Source organism: Rhamphochromis sp. 'chilingali', assembly GCF_963969265.1.
Source record: "Rhamphochromis sp. 'chilingali' genome assembly, chromosome: 13".
NCBI lineage: Eukaryota > Metazoa > Chordata > Actinopteri > Cichliformes > Cichlidae > Rhamphochromis > Rhamphochromis sp. 'chilingali'.
Window position 1 is genome coordinate 15,891,998 of NC_137940.1, and position 20,249 is coordinate 15,912,246.

The 20,249-nt window shown below is 44.0% G+C and overlaps 1 protein-coding gene across 3 annotated transcripts; it reads right to left on the reverse strand.

The window, feature by feature from the left end:
* Window positions 1–4,538: 4,538 nt before the first annotated feature.
* Window positions 4,539–7,796, reverse strand: LOC308409155 (uncharacterized protein). 3 transcript variants are annotated; one of them, XM_080901718.1, is made up of 5 exons: window positions 7,656–7,796; window positions 5,447–7,529; window positions 5,243–5,360; window positions 4,975–5,111; window positions 4,539–4,642 (listed from the first exon to the last, which is right to left on the reverse strand). In XM_080901718.1, the coding sequence occupies exons 2-5, from the start codon at window positions 5,546–5,548 to the stop codon at window positions 4,631–4,633; spliced, it is 369 nt and encodes a 122-aa protein (XP_080757844.1). In that variant the 5' UTR covers window positions 5,549–7,529; window positions 7,656–7,796; the 3' UTR covers window positions 4,539–4,630. The 3 variants fall into 3 exon arrangements, 1 of the variants encoding a protein (XP_080757844.1); XR_013973954.1 differs by having other exon boundaries at window positions 4,545–5,111; window positions 5,243–5,298; XR_013973955.1 differs by having other exon boundaries at window positions 4,545–5,111; window positions 5,243–5,337.
* Between the last annotated feature and the right edge of the window lie 12,453 nt (window positions 7,797–20,249).

Genomic DNA, 20,249 nt, shown 5'->3' on the forward strand with positions numbered 1-20,249 from the left:
CTCTATGGACCCTGTTCTCAGAGCTTGTGCCTGTGCTGCCATGATTAGGGTTTTGTTAGCAGCTGGATAGCGTATGTATGTATATGATTAATTTGTAGTTGACAATACTTTGGGTGTCAGTAGGACTACCAAGACTCTGTATAAGTAAGCATATCATTTTATCTACTTTATTTAGACTTACCCACAACACTGGTCGTAATTGTTGTATTGTTCATAATGTTTGCACTCCGTGCTGATTGTCCCTTGGTTGAGAGCATGCCTGGATCTAAACCTAGTCAAGCTGGTCATGTCAGTACAGACCACAAGTGTCATGGAGGAGTTTGCTGATATGTTCAAGGGCATATTCCCAGGAGAATGCGACTTACACATTGACCCAGACGCCATGCCCGTCGTGTGTCTCAATCCAGAGAAATGTGTCATAGGTGCCACAGAAGTGAGTTACTTTGGACACAAACTCACCCAGGAGGGCATCCAGCCAGACCCAAAGAAACTACAGGCCATCAAAGACATGCCGCCTCCTGAGAATAAGAATGAGCTAGAGACAATGCTTGGAATACTCTCTTTGCAAGCTCCTTTGACTTGGAATGGTGAACTACCTGTCCAGATTCGCACTGCGACTATCAGAAGTGAACGCACCGCTGCGTCAGCTGCTCAAGCAAGACTTGGAGTTTGTCTGGGATCAGAATCACGACAGAGTCTTCCAGCAAATGAAGCATCTCATAACCAGAGAACCAGGCCCCATACTGGCACACTACGACACGACCAAGGAGCTACACCTACAGGTAGATGCATCCAAGTATGGTTTGGGAGCTGTGTTGATGCAGGACGGACACCCAACCGCATATGCTTCAAAGACACTGACCCCAACAGTGGTTAACTATGCACAGATCGAAAAAGAAGCGTTTTCACACCTACATATATGGCAGAAGAGTCATCGTCGAGTCGGACCACAAGCCGTTGGAGCACATACTGAAGAAGCCAATCTCTGTAGCCCCTGCTCGTCTGCAGCGCATGCTATTACAGCTGCAGAGATATGACATATAGATTGTGCACCGGCCCGGAAAAGACATACCCGTGGCCGACACACTATCCAGGAAACCATTGCTCGACCAAGACAGCACGCTAAGCGAAGGCATGGAGGACCAGGTCCACTCAGTGATAAACAGCCTCCCAGTAAGTGACAAAAAGCTTTCAGAACTACAGGCTGCAACAGGACGCGACCCGCAGCTCACCCTGCTGAAGCAAACCGTGCATGATGACTGGCCTGAGGACAGGAAAAAATGCCCTAAAACCCTTTTGGACTTCTGGAATTTCAGAGATTAAATCTCGCACTTCCATGGCATCATCTTCAAAGGTGACAAAATCATAATGCTAACAGCCCTAAGAAACAATATGCTGGAGAGAATCCACACTGGGCACATGGGGATTGAGAGGAGTAAGCAGAGAGCAAGGGATGCCCTCTTCTGGCCAGGCATGGGCAAGGACATCTTTGCCACGGTGGAAAACTGTTTCATATGTCAGGAGAGGTGCGCAGCGAACCCCAAAGAACCCCTCATTCCACACCAGATTCCTGAGAGACGATGGCAGGCCGTGGCCTCGGATCTCTTCACATGGCGTGGACTACTTAGTAGTTGTGGACTATTACAGCCACTACTTTGAGGTTGAAAGGCTATTCTCTACCACTGCAGGGTCCGTCATCAAAAAACTCAAGGCCATATTCGCCAGACACGGTATACCAGAGAAGCTTATCTCAGATAACGGCCCACAGTACAGTTCTCGAGAGTTCAAGGATTTTGCAGTTACATGGGACTTTGTCCACACGACCTCAAGCCCCTTGTACCCACAAAGCAACGGCCTTGCCGAAAGAACAGTCAAGTCGGCCAAATCAGTTCGGGATAAAGCTCATACTCAGGGAGTAGATCCCTACTTGACTCTATTGGAGCAAAGGAACACGCCAGTTGACAGCTTCAGATCACCTGCGCAGCTCCTCACGAGTCGACGTCTACGCTCAGTGCTTCCCATCACCGGATACCAGCTGGTACCTCGCATCATAAGCCAGACGGTTGTGCAAAAAACACAGATGGAAAGACAAGAGCATCAGAGGCATTACTACAATCGCTGCGCCACACCACTACTGCAGCAGGGGGACCACATCCGCTTTCAGCTTGAGTCCGGACGCTAGAAACCGGCTGTCATCATCCGACCTGCAGAAACTGCCCGCTCTTTTGTGATCCACACTGGCGACAGACTATACAGCATAACCAACGGCACCTGAGAGGTGCTAAGGTGTCACCGGCACCTTCAGCACCAGGACCCGATCTGGTAACCCAGCCTGATAGTGCAGCTCAACAACAAGCAGAGCCCCTGTCACCATCTAGAGACACTGAAACACCAACCATGGACACTAGCTCTGTACTGACCACCAGATCAGGACGAGTGGTCAAACCAAGGGTCATCTTTGACTTGTGATTGTAAAGGGTGTAGGCGGATCGCTGTCCTAAGAAAAACAAAAGGGATAAACGTGTCGAATGTCGATGTACTAATGAGTGCATATCCTGTGTTGCATTGTTGTTGTTGTTCTCATGACGCAGTAATTTTACACATGACAGTGTTGAAAAACTGTTGCTTATCGTCATGTTCAGGATGCTCTATTTTGAAATGCACACCAGCTGCATAACTGGCAGACATTTAAAAAAAAGGGAGATGTTGTATTGTTCATAATGTTTGCACTCTGTGCTGATTGTCCCTTGTGGTTCGCCGTAGTGGCAGCGGGGCGCGTCGGATTATGTAAGTGGGGGTGTGTTATGTTGGACTGAACGAGCGGCAATAAAGAAAATGGTGGCTCACGAAGCAGATTAAGAATGCGTTATTCGTAAGTTTGAGAACGGAATATTACAATAATCTTCATAAATCGGCTACGGCCTTGTAAGGCCACCCTTGGTCCTGGATAATTGATTACCTGATAGGACGACCACAACAAAGCCATCTTCCACACAAGGTGTCTGACAAAATGATGGGCAACACAGGGGCATCACAAGGGACCATCTGCTCCCCTTTCCTCTTCACTCTCTACACCTCAAACTTCAGCCACTGCACAGAGACCTGCCATCTTCAGAAGTTTTCTCATGATTCTGCAGTTTTTGAATGCATCATTGAGGGTGATGAGATGGAGTGCTGGGTGCCGGTGCACTCTTTTGTCACATTGAACTGCAGATGATTCTGCTGTTCAGTGTAAGAAAGACCAAATAATTGACTGAAGACCAGGAAACTTGTGATTCCTGTTTCTATCCAAGGGGTTGAGCACTGTAAATATAAATACACATTGAAAAAAAATGGATTGGGTAGAAAACACTACTGCACTCTAGAGGGCCCAAGTAACTTTTTTGAGGTGGCTGAGGATTTTCTATGAGTTTGTTGTGGCCAGTGCCATCCTCTTTGCTGTTGCATGCTGGGGCAACAGGTTGAGGGTTGCAAATGTCAACTGGCTCAATAAACTGGTCCACAAGGCCAGTAATGTTGTGAGGATGGAGTCGGAGTCCCTCAGGCTGGTCTGGGTGAGGCACATGGTGTCCGAAACAAGGACAATGCTGGACAATGCCAGCCACTCCATGACGTGCTGGTCACAGGAGTACGCTCAGTGAAAGGCTGACAAATGCACCACTGAACAACACAAGAAATAATTCCTGCCTTTCGATATCTCTGTGCAACTTCCCCAACTAAAGCACAGTACACACTGCCATAGTTATACAGCCTTATTATCTGCACATGCTCTACACAGAAAGGGAAATTTTACACCTTTACATTACCTCAATGTCAACTATATATATTTAATTTGTGCAGTGTATTGAGGTTTTTATTATTAGAACTATTTGTACCTATTAGAGCTATTCTGTTATATTTAGTAACCATATAGTATATTGTATTTATTTAATTTAGTTTGGTCAGTAACTGTTCCTACTGTCTTGGAGCAATTGTGAAAAGTGAGAAAGGAAAATCTTCTTTTAAAAGGACAAAACATCTGGCAGGACGGGGGAGAGACGGCCATTTGCCACGAATGGTTGGGGTGAGATTCATTTATTTATTTAGGTGTGTTTCTGTCAGGAATGCGTATTCTAAAGAAAATTCCCTTGCTGGTAGTGTAGCAAATTTTGATGGTCTGTGGTGGGTGGCTGGAATTTTCATAAGGCTCCTGAACCTACATGGGATCCGCCCCTGGACAGGGCCACCTCCTCCAGTTCCCACACACCTGGAGCCAATTGCAGGCAATCAAGCCAGAGGGATTTAAGCCGCACATTGATGTTCATTCACTGCCAGTTCGTCATCAACCCATGTTGGTAACAGGCCCTTATGCTTCAAGTTCTCGCTGTGATTATCTTGTTAACAAGACTTTCTTGTGCTGCAGTTGCTGGATTCACCTTGGCTCACGCTCTACCTCCGGACTCATGATACCAAGCAATCACTTGGAAAATCACTCTGTGCCTCACCTGCCTGCCATCACACTCCATCTGAAGACCCCAGATCTCAGGTCAGCCTTGCCACTAGTGATGGGCAGATGAAGCCCCATGAAGCACTGAAGCTTTTCATCCAATTGGTTCACCCCAACGCGAAGCTTCATGAAGCTTCATTTGCTCTAGCAGGACACCTACTGGACGTAAAAATAATAGCTGGCATGAATTTGAAGAGTGTGGCATTTTGCACACAGCCTGTAAATGTCAACAACAAAAGGAGTGTGTAAAACATGTATATTGTAGTGATGGCAGTATACTGTGTATATTTATAGTGGCAGTATGGGAAATGATTATTTGGAAATGCTTGAAATGGAAATGATCATTTACTGTGAGGTGAGGTGTGGTTGGGGTGTGGACAGTGGTTGTGCTTTTGTAACGTTGAGGTATGGACAGCTACACACTGAGCCTCAGTCCTGCCTGTTCACATTTTATTCTGTAAAAACTAAATTTTCACTGCTTTTATGACCTTTTTAGTGGGGAGAACATAGCTAGGATTTAATGATTTAACAAATCTTTTGAATCCTTTGTCCTCCACAATGCTAAATGGCTGGGAGTCCTCAATCACCATGCTGACCAGGTCTTCATCTATTTGAGATTGTTCTCCTGAGGAAAGACAATAAAGATAAAGCACATATATAAATATCACATACGTAACTTATAACAGTTGTATAATATTGTTATATCATTTAGTAACATTACTGCATGCTATATTATCATTGCATTTGATGGCTCACCTGGTCTTGCTCCACAATCGGTGTCCCCCTTATTCTCATGCAAAGCTCTGTAGTGCCTAAGCATGGATGAGGTGTTGCTGTTATATCCCAGCTCCCTGGCACACAGCAAACACTTCACCTTGTACAAAAGTCAAGACAGCTCAACATAAATTGTATTGCACCATCAGTATCATGAAAATACATCTTCTGTAGAAATTTACATACCTTGTTGGGAGGAATAAGATCAAAATGTTCCCACACAGGGGAGGACATCCTCCTCTTCTTAGCTGGCTCTATTCTCTCCTGACTTTCTCTCCTCACTCTCATAAACCTCCAAACGGTCTCCAAACTCTCACTAACCGCAACTCTCCATCAAACACCCACATTGTGAATGAAGTCTGAGGGGTTTATATCGCTGTCATATGTCGCGGCAAAGTTCGAACCACTTCATGAACCAGTCACGTGGTACAGCCGGGCAGCGAGGCTTCGGACGTCATCATTTTCAGCTCCTCCCATAAATGAAGCAAGCCTCGATACGCGCTTCGCGGAAACGCCCCCTCCATTACTCGACACACGCTCCGAAGCCTCGATACAGAACGTCCCATCACTACTTGCCACGCCATTCAGCTCCCCTGGATTCTCGTCACTCCCCTCTCAACACTCTGTGTCCCCTACTGCAAGTAAGAATTGCTATACTTACAACTTACCACTTCAGAGCTACCTCCACTACCTCCCTAACTCCACTGTCTTCTCTCTTCAGTGTGACTGTTCCCTGCTCAGCTCCACTCTGCATCTCAGGCCCCATTCCCTCACCCTAGCCACGTTTCCCAGGCCACGCCACATCAAACTCCACATCTTATTGTTTTTGTCCTTTCTACGTTTCTAGCACTTAAGCCTAATAAAATATTGTTACACCATCTGCTGTCTCTGCTCTGGGTTTCTGCGCCTGAGTCCAGTTCAGTACAGACCACTCGGTCCCGTGACACAAATACTGGTAGCTCCTCATACATAGTTTTAGTTTTAATTCAGTATCCTCTCTTTTATGAAATAGATTTTTAAAACGTTTTTTAAATGTTATAAACAATTATTTTAAAATCCATGTAAACATAAATCCTCTGAAGGTGCAGGCAATGCTGAACGATTTAAAACTTCAGTGTATTTATATTAAACGTAAATAAGGTGATTAAAATTTTTAAGGCAGTATATTTGCTGACAGTTAACTATTTGAAAAAAGCTCAGCAGGGCTCTAGACTAACTTTTTGACATGGGCGCCCAACTTTAAAAATTTAGGCGTACCGGCACAAAAGTTAGGCGCACTCAAATTTTTCAACCGCATCGCTTAACACCGCAGTTTTACATGTGCACTTTCTTTGGGGGGTGGAAGTCCATACAGACAATATTAATTTCTAAATTATTAACTAACAAACTTGTGCTTAAAGTGCTTTGTCAATATTGTAGAAAATGTTAAACTTAATCATCATCTTGGCCTCCTCTGACGACCTGTTTGCTGCTGTCTGCTGCTGAAAGGCCGTGGGGAGAGGGGACACTTGGGCAGTGCATTTATTGCAGCATATAATGTGTTTTCTGGATACACTGTGCTTTTTCAGCATTCAAATATTGATGGCACCGTGTCAGAGCACTGGCTATGAATTTCAGACAGATCAGGCCTTAACTTAACAAAAAAGTTATCAATAGTTCTTTTCATCTTTTCTTATTACCCACAGCTACATCCACTTCTCTCAGGCCTAGGCTGCTCACTAGGGCTGAGTATCATCACTGATTTCTATAATCCATTCAATTCCGGTTCTCAAAGTCCTGATTTGATTCAATTTAGCCTCAGACAGTCAGAAATATTATAATTCTGATCATTTATCAGTACTGACTTCATCATAATTGTGAACATCACAGCAGAGGCCTTTGTGTGAAAGTAACTGAGAATAAAACACAGGAAAACATGAAGGAGATTTTCCTGGTCTGGCTTTTTATAGCAGATAACCTTAAAAATATTCTGCAATATTCTGCAATTTTGCATAATTTTAAGAAATTAAAATTTCTTCAGTATTGAACAGCAGAAATTAGGCTTTCTTGTCCAAGGTCATTTAAGTGAAAAAAGAAAAAGCACTGTAAACAACGCTAGACTGGTGGGTAATAAGCGAATGAATAATGCAGAAAACAGATTTGAGACAGGAAACTGTTCCTGAAGTACAGAGAGAGAGAGAGAGCTGTGCAGGTGTTCCAGATCTACTGGCGTTTAGATCAACTGGCGTTGGTCGAACAGATGTGTGGCAGTCTTGCGTTTCAGTAGCTCCTACCGACAAACCAGCAAAAAAAAGCCAAATGTGTCATCTGTGACACTTGTGAGGTTGTCTCAAACACACTCCGTCAGTCTTGATGCTGTTGAACAACAAAATGTTTAAAAATGTGGCGAGTTTACCTGGTGATATCCTCATGCGCGACGCGATCGCGAAAACAGCAAACAAGTAACACCACGCCGATGTTGTTCACAGGACAGCAAGAGTAAACGATCGGGAGACTCTTGTCGTCGTTATCGTTCCCCTCGCACGGTTTATTTCTCCGAATTCAGCGTTTTTGCTTCACAACTACAGCGTGCTGTTTACTTTGTGCACTAACATGGAGTCGAGTCAACCAGCGCCACCTCTGGCCAAGTGCCACAGCCTACAGCCAGATCAACCTGTGACACATCTGCACCACGTTTGAATTCGTGTCATGCACATTTGTACCTTTCAATTGTGTCTGTTTGTGCGTCATGCAAATAAACCTTTGGAAAGAATGAAATGATATCATGTATTTATTATCAGCCTACATTTGTACAAAATTCCAAATTATATACACAAAGTCATAGAAATCACCACTCCAATTGGTCATCATGATTTTAATATTCTCTTTTTCCATAACAATGAAATACGCCTTGGACAAATATGACACATCAATATTTCATTAGTGTTGTCACATCACATCCTGTAAGCATCGTCTGTCTGTGTCTTTTCCCTGAAAATGAATATTTCCAGCCAATATAGGCAATCCATCAACATGGCTGGAGTTATATACAGTCTGTATAAGTGTGGTTAATCCAATGAAGATTTGTAAGGAGACGGCAGTTACTGTGAATTCACAGCAGTTACACAGTGATTAGTAATAAACAGCCAGTGAGAGTGAGTGGATATGACTGTTCCCACCACTAACACATGACCATAGCCCACTACTAGATTAACTTGTGACACATCTGCACCTGCTGCTATGATCACATTGAGTAGAGGCTGAGTGGCTGCACTTACCCCTGGTACATCCAAATCTACCCACAAACATGTTGAAAGATGCAATGCCAGCAATGTGGATTGTCAACACTAAAAACAATCGGTAAGCAAAGACAACAGGGATCAATTTTTTCTGTTTATTTAGCACCCACAACATTTGTAGTCGCCTTCTGCACAGGGGAAGTCCACACACACCGTGTGGTACCACTTTCCACAGAAGGTGCAATCTGCAAGATTGAATGAGATTGTCAGGGTCATTGTCTGACTGTTTATTACTAATCACTGTGTAACTGCTGTACATTCACAGTAACTGCCATCTCCTTATAAATGTTTATTAGATTGACCACACTTATGCAGACTGTATATCACAACCAACTCTAACATGTTTGTTTGCAGAGGGAAGACACAGGCAGACTATGCTAACGACATGTGATGTTACAACACTGGTGAAATATTAGTGTGTTCACGACATTTTTCGTATGGGCAAAAGTATTGATATCAGGATGGTGATTCTTATGTGTATGTCATTTGGCATTTTGTACAAATGTAGGCTGATAATAAATACATGATATCATTTCATTCATTTCAAAGGTTTATTTGCATGACGCACAAACAGACACAATTGAAAGGTACAAATGTGCATGACACGAATTCAAACGTGGTGCAGATGTGTGTCACAGGTTGATCTGGCTGTAGGCTGTGGCACTTGGCCAGAGGTGGCGCTGGTTGACTCGACTCCATGTTAGTGCACAAAGTAAACAGCACGCTGTAGTTGTGAAGCAAAAACGCTGAATTCGGAGAAATAAACCGTGCGAGGGGAACGATAACGACGACAAGAGTCTCCCGATCGTTTACTCTTGCTGTCCTGTGAACAACATCGGCGTGGTGTTACTTGTTTGCTGTTTTCGCGATCGCGTCGCGCATGAGGATATCACCAGGTAAACTCGCCACATTTTTAAACATTTTGTTGTTCAACAGCATCAAGACTGACGGAGTGTGTTTGAGACAACCTCACAAGTGTCACAGATGACACATTTGGCGTTTTTTTGCTGGTTTGTCGGTAGGAGCTACTGAAACGCAAGACTGCCACACATCTGTTCGACCAACGCCAGTTGATCTAAACGCCAGTAGATCTGGAACACCGGAAGTGTGATTTTTATCGTGGTGGAAGCAAAACAGCAAAAGTCAGAGGGAATTCATGACGACATTGATCAAATGTGAAGCGCAGTTTGCTGCTTCTTTTGCTGCTTCTTTTGCTGCTGGCTCGGTGAATTTTGGTTGGAGAGAGGCAAAACCTGCAGCTCAGAATCAGCGCAAAAAGACGTAAACACAGCGCGGACCCGAAGAATCGCTAATCTCCGACAGCGTGTCCGTGTTCAGGCCGTCGGGTGAGAAAGCCGAGAAAGACGAAGCTGATTCTGATGTGTTGGGTCCGCTCCGTGTTTAGGTCTTTGTGTGGAATCCGTTAATGAATTGATATCGCTTTATTCAAGCTACTCACCTCTCTCTTCCACCTGCACTTTCAACTGGACCACGGCCAATCAGAGAGGTCACGCCCCTGACTATCTCTGATTGGTTTAGTCCACGATAGGGGCATAATGTGTGTCTGTTGTTGACCACACAGAGAGTTACAGAGATTTTTTTTTTGTTACCGGAACAAAATATTTATTTTTAGTCGCACCACTGAAAAATTTGGTCGCATTTGCGACCAAATTGGTCGCACTCTAGAGCCCTGAGCTGTCTCTTTAAAAAAAATAAGTATACGTTTTGATAAAGAAATATATGCGTAAATAAGTAGTCACACTAATGTGTTCATGAATGTACTCACTGTTGAGCTTAACTCCCCTTCATGTCCAAAAGACAAATCTATCTGTCTACAAAATAATGTTTGACTTGTAAAACAATTTGCATACAGTATGTTCAAAACACATTCATGGTCTAATCTTAAATTCTTAAAGGTTAAGATGTATACTTCTAAATTTATGATATAATTACAAAATAATTAAAGAATTACTTTGAATGGGGAAATGTGGTGTTTAAACTTTTAGTGATATGTTTTTAATTCTTAGAATAGTTATTACTTGGGATACAAGATTTAGAAGAATTAGGGAATGATATTTAAAAAAACTTTCCTTTTTGCTAAAGCATATAGTTAGGGCTGGACCCGGTGACCCTGAATCCTCCCTTAGTTATGCTGCAATAGACGTAGGCTGCCGGGGGATTCCCATGATGCATTGAGTTTTTCCTTTCCAGTCACCTTTCTCACTCACTATGTGTTAACAGACCTCTCTGCATTGAATCATATCTGTTATTAACCTCTGTCTCTCTTCCACAGCATGTCTTTTATCCTGTCTTCCTTCTCTCACCCCAACTGGTCGCAGCAGATGGCCGCCCCTCCCTGAGCCTGGTTCTGCCGGAGGTTTCTTCCTGTTAAAAGGGAGTTTTTCCTTCCCACTGTCGCCAAAGTGCTTGATCATAGGGGGTCATATGATTGTTGGGTTTTTCTCTGTATCTATGAAGCGCCTTGAGGTGACTTTTGTTGTGATTTGGCGCTATATAAATAAAATTGAATTGAATTGAAGTGAATTGGAAGAATTAGAGATCTGGATGGATGAATAATTGATTTATATTTCACTTATTTTTAAACAAATTTCTAAAAATGGATTGAGCCCTTCGGCAAAGAAGAACTGTTGAAAAAGATGTTAGTGTTAAAGAATTTCAAGGGTCAATGTCTCTATGTGCTGATTTCTGTATGTGTACTTATTTACTGTAGGGCTATGTTCCTTTTTGATTTGACACATAATCTGTCTAGCAGGCAGATGAAGCCTAAAAACATTTTTCACTCAAAATGATACGCAGATAGTACGATTAAAATAAATTCAATGGGCGCTCACAGACAATTACATAGGTCTTAATGTGTGGTGCTACAAGGTATAAAAGTATGAACAAAATAAAAACATTTTGTTACTCACTTGTTTCTTGACTGTGAAAATATGTCACCATTCACGTAGGAATTAAGAAAGGAAACCTAAAAAAATGAAAAAACGAAATAAGAATAATGGGAAACAGGGAAATTAAAATCTTTTAAACATTAGTGATTTATATTTAATAGTTGGAATTTTACTATTTAAATGTTACAAAAGAGGGCGTTACAAAATGTTACAAAAGAAGGCGTCTAGTCTGGATAGCAGCTGTGAGATGAGCTGATATCCAGTTCTCTTCCATCTCCAAATATCTGTTGGTGTGTTCCAGACATTTTCATTCCCCTAAGTTATAGATATGTTCATATCACTCTTTATCCGGTCTTTAAGTCTGACGTCACTAGCCGTGTCTGGGCTCAAACTCCGCTGCACGTCCATAAATCACAGGATCACTGTGGCATCACTGAGAGTTGAAAAACTATCTAAAGTCTTTCATCTGTAATAAAATGATCAGCGTTCTGCTCTACCATGTGTAACAATTGAGTTTATCATCCAGGCATCCATGAGAACGAAATATAATATATATATACATATATATATATATATATACATATATATATATATATATATATATATATATACATATATATAATTCACACTGCACGCGAAAGCGCATCAAATCCGACTTTTTTGACGGTATGCGACCCATATCCAATCATGGTATGACGGTGTAAAAACAGCACAAATCCGATATTTTCAAATCCGATCTGGGTCACTTTCGTATGTGGTACTTAATCCGATACATATCTGATGTTTTAGAAAGCAACTGCTGTTTGAATGGTCATGTCGCCTTAAATCTGTCTTTTATTTCACTGACACAAAACATATGTCAATTATCAGCGCTGGAGAAGACAGAACACATTAGCGCTTCATGTGCATCCCGTGCAGATGTTAGTGAAACTGTTGGGAAGACAACGTGAACATTTTATTTATACTGTATAATCTGCAGATTCTGACAGAAATCTGCAACTATCCTTTGAAGCACCGCTCCTCTCTAAAACAACAATAAGGATCATTATTAGGCCATATATAAATAACAAAATAACTTAAAGCAAACTTGGACAACGTAAAGTGTCATGATCCTGGGTCCTTTTGAACTAGCATTTTGTGTTTTCTCTTCGCGATTTTGGTTCTGTTCTTCCTCTGGTTAGTGTTTACTCTGTTCTGCCCGTGTGTTCTGCCCGTCTAGTCCGCGTTTCTTAGTTTGTGTCCTTTCATGTGTAAGTTCCTGTTTTATTGTGAAGGTCTGCGTCTTATGTGAGTGTTTTCAGTTGCCTTCCTAGTCTCGTCATGTTAATCACTCCCAGCTGTGTTTCCCACCTGTGTGTAATCTCCCTGTGTTCTCTGAGTGTATTTAAGTTGTGTTTCCTGTCTTAGTTGCTGGTTCGTCTGCATTATTTCCCCGCCGCCATTCTGTGTTTATTCCGCCGGCTTCCTGGTCATTCTCCCTGCAAGGTACCCTCGTTCGTGTTCTGGTTTTGTGTTTAGTTTAGTTTTCCCAGTTTATAGTTTTTACCGTTCTGTTTCTCGCCATCCCTTTTTGTTGTACTTCTCCGGTTGTAAATAAAGCTCACCCTCCACTTCAGCAGTCTGCATCTTGGGTCCGTTATTAATCCACACGGCCTGCCTCGGCAAACCGTGACATAAAGTCTGAAACAAGTCTTTATATTAAGGGCCATCAGTCAAACAATACTGTTTGGTCTGGGTCTGAACAGAGCGTGTTGTGTGTGACGTCTGCTTTTGCGTATGTGGGCCACTTTGGTGGTTCACAAAGGAGCGCGTTTGCTGTCACATTTTATTTGTAGTGTGAACAAGCAGACACGAAATCAGATTTAAATAAAAAAAAAATCGGAATTGAGCATTAAGACCTGCAGTGTGAACGTAGCCATAGTGAGTTCAGTGCACTGATGTGACATTGTCCTGAAGGATTTAGTTATTCTCAAGTGGTTAAAGAAATTGCAATTATTTATTCATATTTATTATAAATAATCCTAATTATATATCTTGCTTCCATGTTTGTGTCCTGTGTCACAAAAAATAAATTTTTTACTATAATACATTGATTAATGACCTGCAAAATCTCCTTATCATATTACGTGTCCATAATTGTCACCTAAAGTCAAACTTTATGCTTTCTCCATCTTGAAAGTGATCACATCCTTGCATTACATACTTTAGTTTCATTTTCTGAAGGCAGGTTTCTGAAAGAGAACAGGCAGATTTGGAATATAACATGCAGCGTTCTATAGATGGATACATAAAAAAATGAAAAATTACATGTATGTGCTAACTTTCTAAATACTTTGTTACATTTATGATAAAATGGATTTGAAAGTAGATAAAACACATTTATGTCGGTCTTGGCTCATTAGAGTCCTTGTCTTTAAATTAACTTTGTATGTTTCAGGTACTGCACTCTCAAAGACTGAATGAACCAGCATTGGGTCATTGTGAGCATCACAGGGAGGTTGAAGCCGCCCACTGCACCTGTATGGCCGGGGTCGTGGAGACCTGCATCCATGGCGCTGCTCTTCTGTTTAATGTAGAAGCAACAGTGCAGATCTGTGGCACAAGGACTGTTACAGATGAACCTGCATACTGGGTTTTGCTGGGTAATATGACCAATATACAGCCAGAGGTTGGCCATAAGATAGACTTCTCCTCTTCAGCTGCCCAAAAACTGCTCTGGATCAAAACATAAACAGACCATCCGTATTGAAAGGTAAAAGGAGCTGTCCCCAAAAACGAAAAATCCCACCTGCTACTGTGGAGGAGTTGTCACTGCTATTGGAATCTTTGCTGGAGCACAGTAAAGCTGTGGGTCGTGGGAATAACCCATAATGTTTTATATAGGGATCTAGATTTATGCCTGAAGTGCACTGTCATGTAAATAATTTGCATTTACTGAATATGTACTGACTGAGTACCACTGTTCAAAAGTGAATAGAGAAACAAACTAATTTTTGCTCTTTTTTTATTTTTTTATTAAAACCACTTTATAGAACATCACATCAGTTACAATGTAGAATCCATGTCATTTATAGTTTATAAAGGACAAAATGTTTACACAAAATCATGACAGAATTTACACGATATCACCCACTATTAACGTTACTGTATTTACTATCAATTACTTCAATTTATTGTTTGAAAAATTACCGCTATTTATACAGCACAAGACTTAAGAATATTTAACAGGAGCAGGTTTCATTTTTCCCTGGTTTTATTACCACACTGTTCACAAAAACGGCAGCAAACCTTCACCATCTTATCCAGAAGGGTCACCTCTTCACCCTTACATGGAAGAAGTAATCTGATTGGCATGGTGGTATGTTTGAAGCAGGTCCATTGTGTAGCGCTGGAACCCAGTCACGATGTCATCCATTTCATAGGCTGGTTCGCGGCAATAATGCCAAATAATTAGGAAGTCTATAAATAGACGGTAGTTCTGCAAAATCAGTCAGTAGGATGTTTTTTTTTCTAATTTGCTATGAGCTCAGAGTGCATCGAAAATAAAACTAATAGGCTATAAAGAGTGATATGAACATATTTAGAACTTACCAGAATGAAAATGTCTGGAGCACCAACAAATATTTGGAGATGGAAGAGAACTGGATATCAGCTCGTCTCACAGCTGCTATCCAGGCTAGACGCCTTCGTTTGGTAACATCGATACACGAGCTGCCTCGTGTTGCTTCCAGGTTGGGAAAGAATGAAAAGACAAACCCTTTTCAAGCTTATTCTCTTGCCGGTCGAGTGATCGAACATTGCAGCCGACCACACAGCAAGAACCATGGCTATGCTTTCGCTCCTTTTTCACTTAGACCCCCAAAATGGCGGATCAGGCCAAAATCCTTTCCACGCCCACCCCCGTGACATCACGCTCCAAAGCCCTATTAGGCTAATCGTTGTGTCACCTCCGGTATTTCAGACAATCCCTTTCCGTCAAGGATTTTTAATTTGTTGTGGGGTTTTTGTAATTTGTTGTGGGGTTTTTGTAATTTGTTGTGGGGTTTTTGTATTTTGTTGTGGGGTTTTTGTAATTTGTTGTGGGCTTTTTGTGTTTTGTTGTGGGCTTTTTGTGTTTTGTTGTCGGGTTTTTGTATTTTGTTGAGGAGTTTTTGTAATTTGTTGCGGTTTTTTAATTTGTTGCTATTTGCACTTCCCAGCCACCGTAGAATTGAGATGAAGCTCTTGAAACCTGGGATTGCGTTCTTGGAATTGAGATAACATTTATGGTATTAGAGATTGACTTCTTGGAATTGAGATGAAGCTCTTGAAGCCTGGGATTGTGTTCTTGGAATTGAGATAACCTTCATGGTATTAGAGATTGACTTCTTGGAATTGAGATGAAGCTCTTGAAACCTGGGATTGCGTTCTTGGAATTGAGATAACCTTCATGGTATTAGAGATTGACTTCTTGGAATTGAGATGAAGCTCTTGAAACTTGGGATTGCGTTCTTGGAATTGAGATAACCTTTATGGTATTAGAGATCGACTTCTTGGAATTGAGATGAAGCTCTTGAAACCTGGGATTGTGTTCTTGGAATTGAGATAACCTTCATGGTATTAGAGATTGACTTCTTGGAATTGAGATGAAGCTCTTGAAACCTGGGATTGTGTTCTTGGAATTAAGATAACCTTCATGGTATTAGAGATTGACTTCTTGGAATTGAGATGAAGCTCTTGAAACCTGGGATTGCGTTCTTGGAATTGAGATAACATTCATGGTATTAGAGATTGACTTCTTGGAATTGAGATGAAGCTCTTGAAACCTGGGATTGCGGTCTTGGAATTGAGATAACATTTATGGTATTAGAGATTGACTTCTTAGAACTCAGATACAGCTTTTGGTATCTGGGATTGTATTCCTGGAACTGAGAATGATTTTGGAATTAGAGATTGCTTTCTTGGAATTGAGATTAATGTCTTTGTCAAGGGTCGGCAACCTTTCTGATGATGAGTGACGTCTAAAATTTCCTTGGAAGTCAATGTGCCATATGACTGTATTAGCACTAAATTTAATAACGCTCCATATGGAGAGTTACACACTATGTAGAACAACTTTATAGAATTATATTTGTTTGCAGATGTTGGCAGCTATCAGCGAATCATTATCCACTATTTTGAAACAAAAAAAAGACACTTTATCCATAACAAGAACCAGTTGAGCTCTCAAGATGGCTGCTAGGGTGCAGACACACAGCTTGGCAGGTCCTGTGCGTTTGCCAAAAAACCCACCTAAAAAAAACCATCTAAAAACCCCTGGATCTTGACATCAACTTGTCTTTTTGTTTTTATACATTTTTATCTGCTGTGGAGTTTGACATGTCCAAGAAAGCTGGATAATTATACCACTTTCCCATCCAAATGGAGTCTACATCTTTTGTTCACAAGATTCTTGGATTTTGGTCATGCTAGACCACCCCCAGGTAAACATGAACAATGAAATATACAACAACCTGGACCTAATTCAAACATCAGTGATTTGGACTGGCTACAACTAATTAGCCTAGTTAGCCTAGGCCTTCCTGGGCCTCCATCTCAGCTGCCTGGGCCTCCATTTCAGCTGCCTGGGTTTCCACCTCGGCTGCTTAGACATACACCTCAGCTGCCTGGGCCTCCACCTCAGCTGCCTGGGCCTCCATTTCAGCTGCCTGGGCCTACATTTCAGCTTCCTGGGCCTCCACTTCAGCTGCCTGGGCCTCCACTTCAGCTGCCTGGGCCTCCACCTCGGCTGCCTGGGCCTCCACCTCAGCTGCCTGGGCCTCCACCTCAGCTTCCTGGGCCTACATTTCAGCTACCTGGGCCTACATTTCAGCTTCCTGGGCCTACATTTCAGCTTCCTGGGCCTACATTTCAGCTGCCAGGGATTTCACCTCAGCTGCTCGGGCCTCCACCTCGGCTGCCTGGGTTTCCACCTCAGCTGCCTGGGCCTCCACCTCAGCTGCCTGGGCCTCCACCTCAGCTGCCTGGGCCTCCATTTCAGCTTCCTGGGCCTACATTTCAGCTGCCTGGGCCTCCACTTCAGCTGCCTGGGCCTCCACCTCGGCTGCGTAGACATACACCTCAGCTGCATGGGCCTCCACCTCAGCTGCCTGGGCCTCCACCTCAGCTGCCTGGGCCTCCACCTCAGCTTCCTGGGCCTCCATTTCAGCTGCCTGGGCCTCCATTTCAGCTGCCTGGGCCTCCACCTCAGCTGCCTGGGCCTACATTTCAGCTGCCTGGGCCTACATTTCAGCTGCTCGGGCCTCCACCTCAGCTGCCTGGGCCTCCATTTCATCTGCCTGGGCCTACATTTCAGCTTCCTGGGCCTACATTTCAGCTGCCTGGGCCTCCACTTCAGCTGCCTGGGCTTCCACCTCGGCTGCCTAGACATACACCTCAGCTGCCTGGGCCTACATTTCAGCTGCCTGGGCCTCCACCTCAGCTGCCTGGGCCTACATTTCAGCTGCCTGGGCCTCCACCTCAGCTGCCTGGGCCTCCATTTCAGCTTCCTGGGCCTACATTTCAGCTGCCTGGGCCTCCACTTCAGCTGCCTGGGCCTCCACCTCAGCTGCATGGGCCTCCACCTCAGCTGCCTGGGCCTCCACCTCAGCTGCCTGGGCCTCCACCTCAGCTGCCTGGGCCTACATTTCAGCTTCCTGGGCCTCCATTTCAGCTGCCTGGGCCTACATTTCAGCTGCCTGGGCCTCCATTTCAGCTGCCTGGGCCTACATTTCAGCTTCCTGGGCCTGCATTTCAGCTGCCTGGGCCTCCACTTCAGCTGCCTGGGCCTCCACCTCGGCTGCCTAGACATACACCTCAGCTGCATGGGCCTCCACCTCAGCTGCCTGGGCCTCCACCTCAGCTGCCTGGGCCTACATTTCAGCTGCCTGGGCCTCCACCTCAGCTGCCTGGGCCTCCATTTCAGCTTCCTGGGCCTACATTTCAGCTGCCTGGGCCTCCACTTCAGCTGCCTGGGCCTCCACCTCAGCTGCATGGGCCTCCACCTCAGCTGCCTGGGCCTCCACCTCAGCTGCCTGGGCCTCCACCTCAGCTGCCTGGGCCTCCACCTCAGCTGCCTGGGCCTACATTTCAGCTTCCTGGGCCTCCATTTCAGCTGCCTGGGCCTACATTTCAGCTGCCTGGGCCTCCATTTCAGCTGCCTGGGCCTACATTTCAGCTTCCTGGGCCTACATTTCAGCTGCCTGGGCCTCCACTTCAGCTGCCTGGGCCTCCACCTCGGCTGCCTAGACATACACCTCAGCTGCATGGGCCTCCACCTCAGCTGCCTGGGCCTCCACCTCAGCTGCCTGGGCCTACATTTCAGCTGCCTGGGTCTACATTTCAGCTGCTCGGGCCTCCACCTCAGCTGCCTGGGCCTCCATTTCAGCTGCCTGGGCCTACATTTCAGCTTCCTGGGCCTACATTTCAGCTGCCTGGGCCTCCACTTCAGCTGCCTGGGATTCCACCTCGGCTGCCTAGACATACACCTCAGCTGCATGGGCCTCCACCTCAGCTGCATGGGCCTCCACCTCAGCTGCCTGGGCCTCCACCTCAGCTGCCTGGGCCTACATTTCAGCTGCCTGGGCCTCCACCTCAGCTGCCTGGGCCTACATTTCAGCTTCCTGGGCCTACATTTCAGCTACCTGGGCCTACATTTCAGCTGCCAGGGATTTCACCTCAGCTGCTCGGGCCTCCACCTCAGCTGCCTGGGTTTCAATCTTGGCTGCCTGGGCCTCCACCTCAGCTGCCTGGGCCTATATTTCAGCTGCCTGGGCCTCCACCTCAGCTGCCTGGGCCTCCACCTCAGCTGCCTGGGCCTCCACCTCAGCTGCCTGGGCTTACACCTCGGCTGCCTGGGTTTCAATCTTGGCTGCCTGGGCCTCCACCTCAGCTGCCTGGGCCTCCACCTCAGCTGCCTGGGCCTACACCTCAGCTGTCTGGGCCTCCACCTCGGCTTGGAATTGAGATGAAGCTCTTGAAACCTTGGATTGTGTTCTTGGAATTGAGATAAAATATATGGTATTAGAGATTGACTTCTTGGAATTGAGATGAAGCTCTTGAAACTTGGGATTGCGTTCTTGGAATTGAGATAACCTTTATGGTATTAGAGATCAACTTCTTGGAATTGAGATGAAGCTCTTGAAACCTGGGATTGTGTTCTTGGAATTGAGATAACCTTCATGGTATTAGAGATTGACTTCTTGGAATTGAGATGAAGCTCTTGAAACCTGGGATTGTGTTCTTGGAATTAAGATAACCTTCATGGTATTAGAGATTGACTTCTTGGAATTGAGATGAAGCTCTTGAAACCTGGGATTGCGTTCTTGGAATTGAGATAACATTTATGGTATTAGAGATTGACTTCTTGGAATTGAGATGAACCTCTTGAAACCTGGGATTGTGTTCTTGGAATTTAGATAACCTTCATGGTGTTAGAGATTGACTTCTTGGAATTGAGATGAAGCTCTTGAAACCTGGGATTGCGGTCTTGGAATTGAGATAACATTTATGGTATTAGAGATTGACTTCTTAGAACTCAGATACAGCTTTTGGTATCTGGGATTGTATTCCTGGAACTGAGAATGATTTTGGAATTAGAGATTGCTTTCTTGGAATTGAGATTAATGTCTTTGTCAAGGGTCGGCAACCTTTCTGATGATGAGTGACGTCTAAAATTTCCTTGGAAGTCAATGTGCCATATGACTGTATTAGCACTAAATTTAATAACGCTCCATATGGAGAGTTACACACTATGTAGAACAACTTTATAGAATTATATTTGTT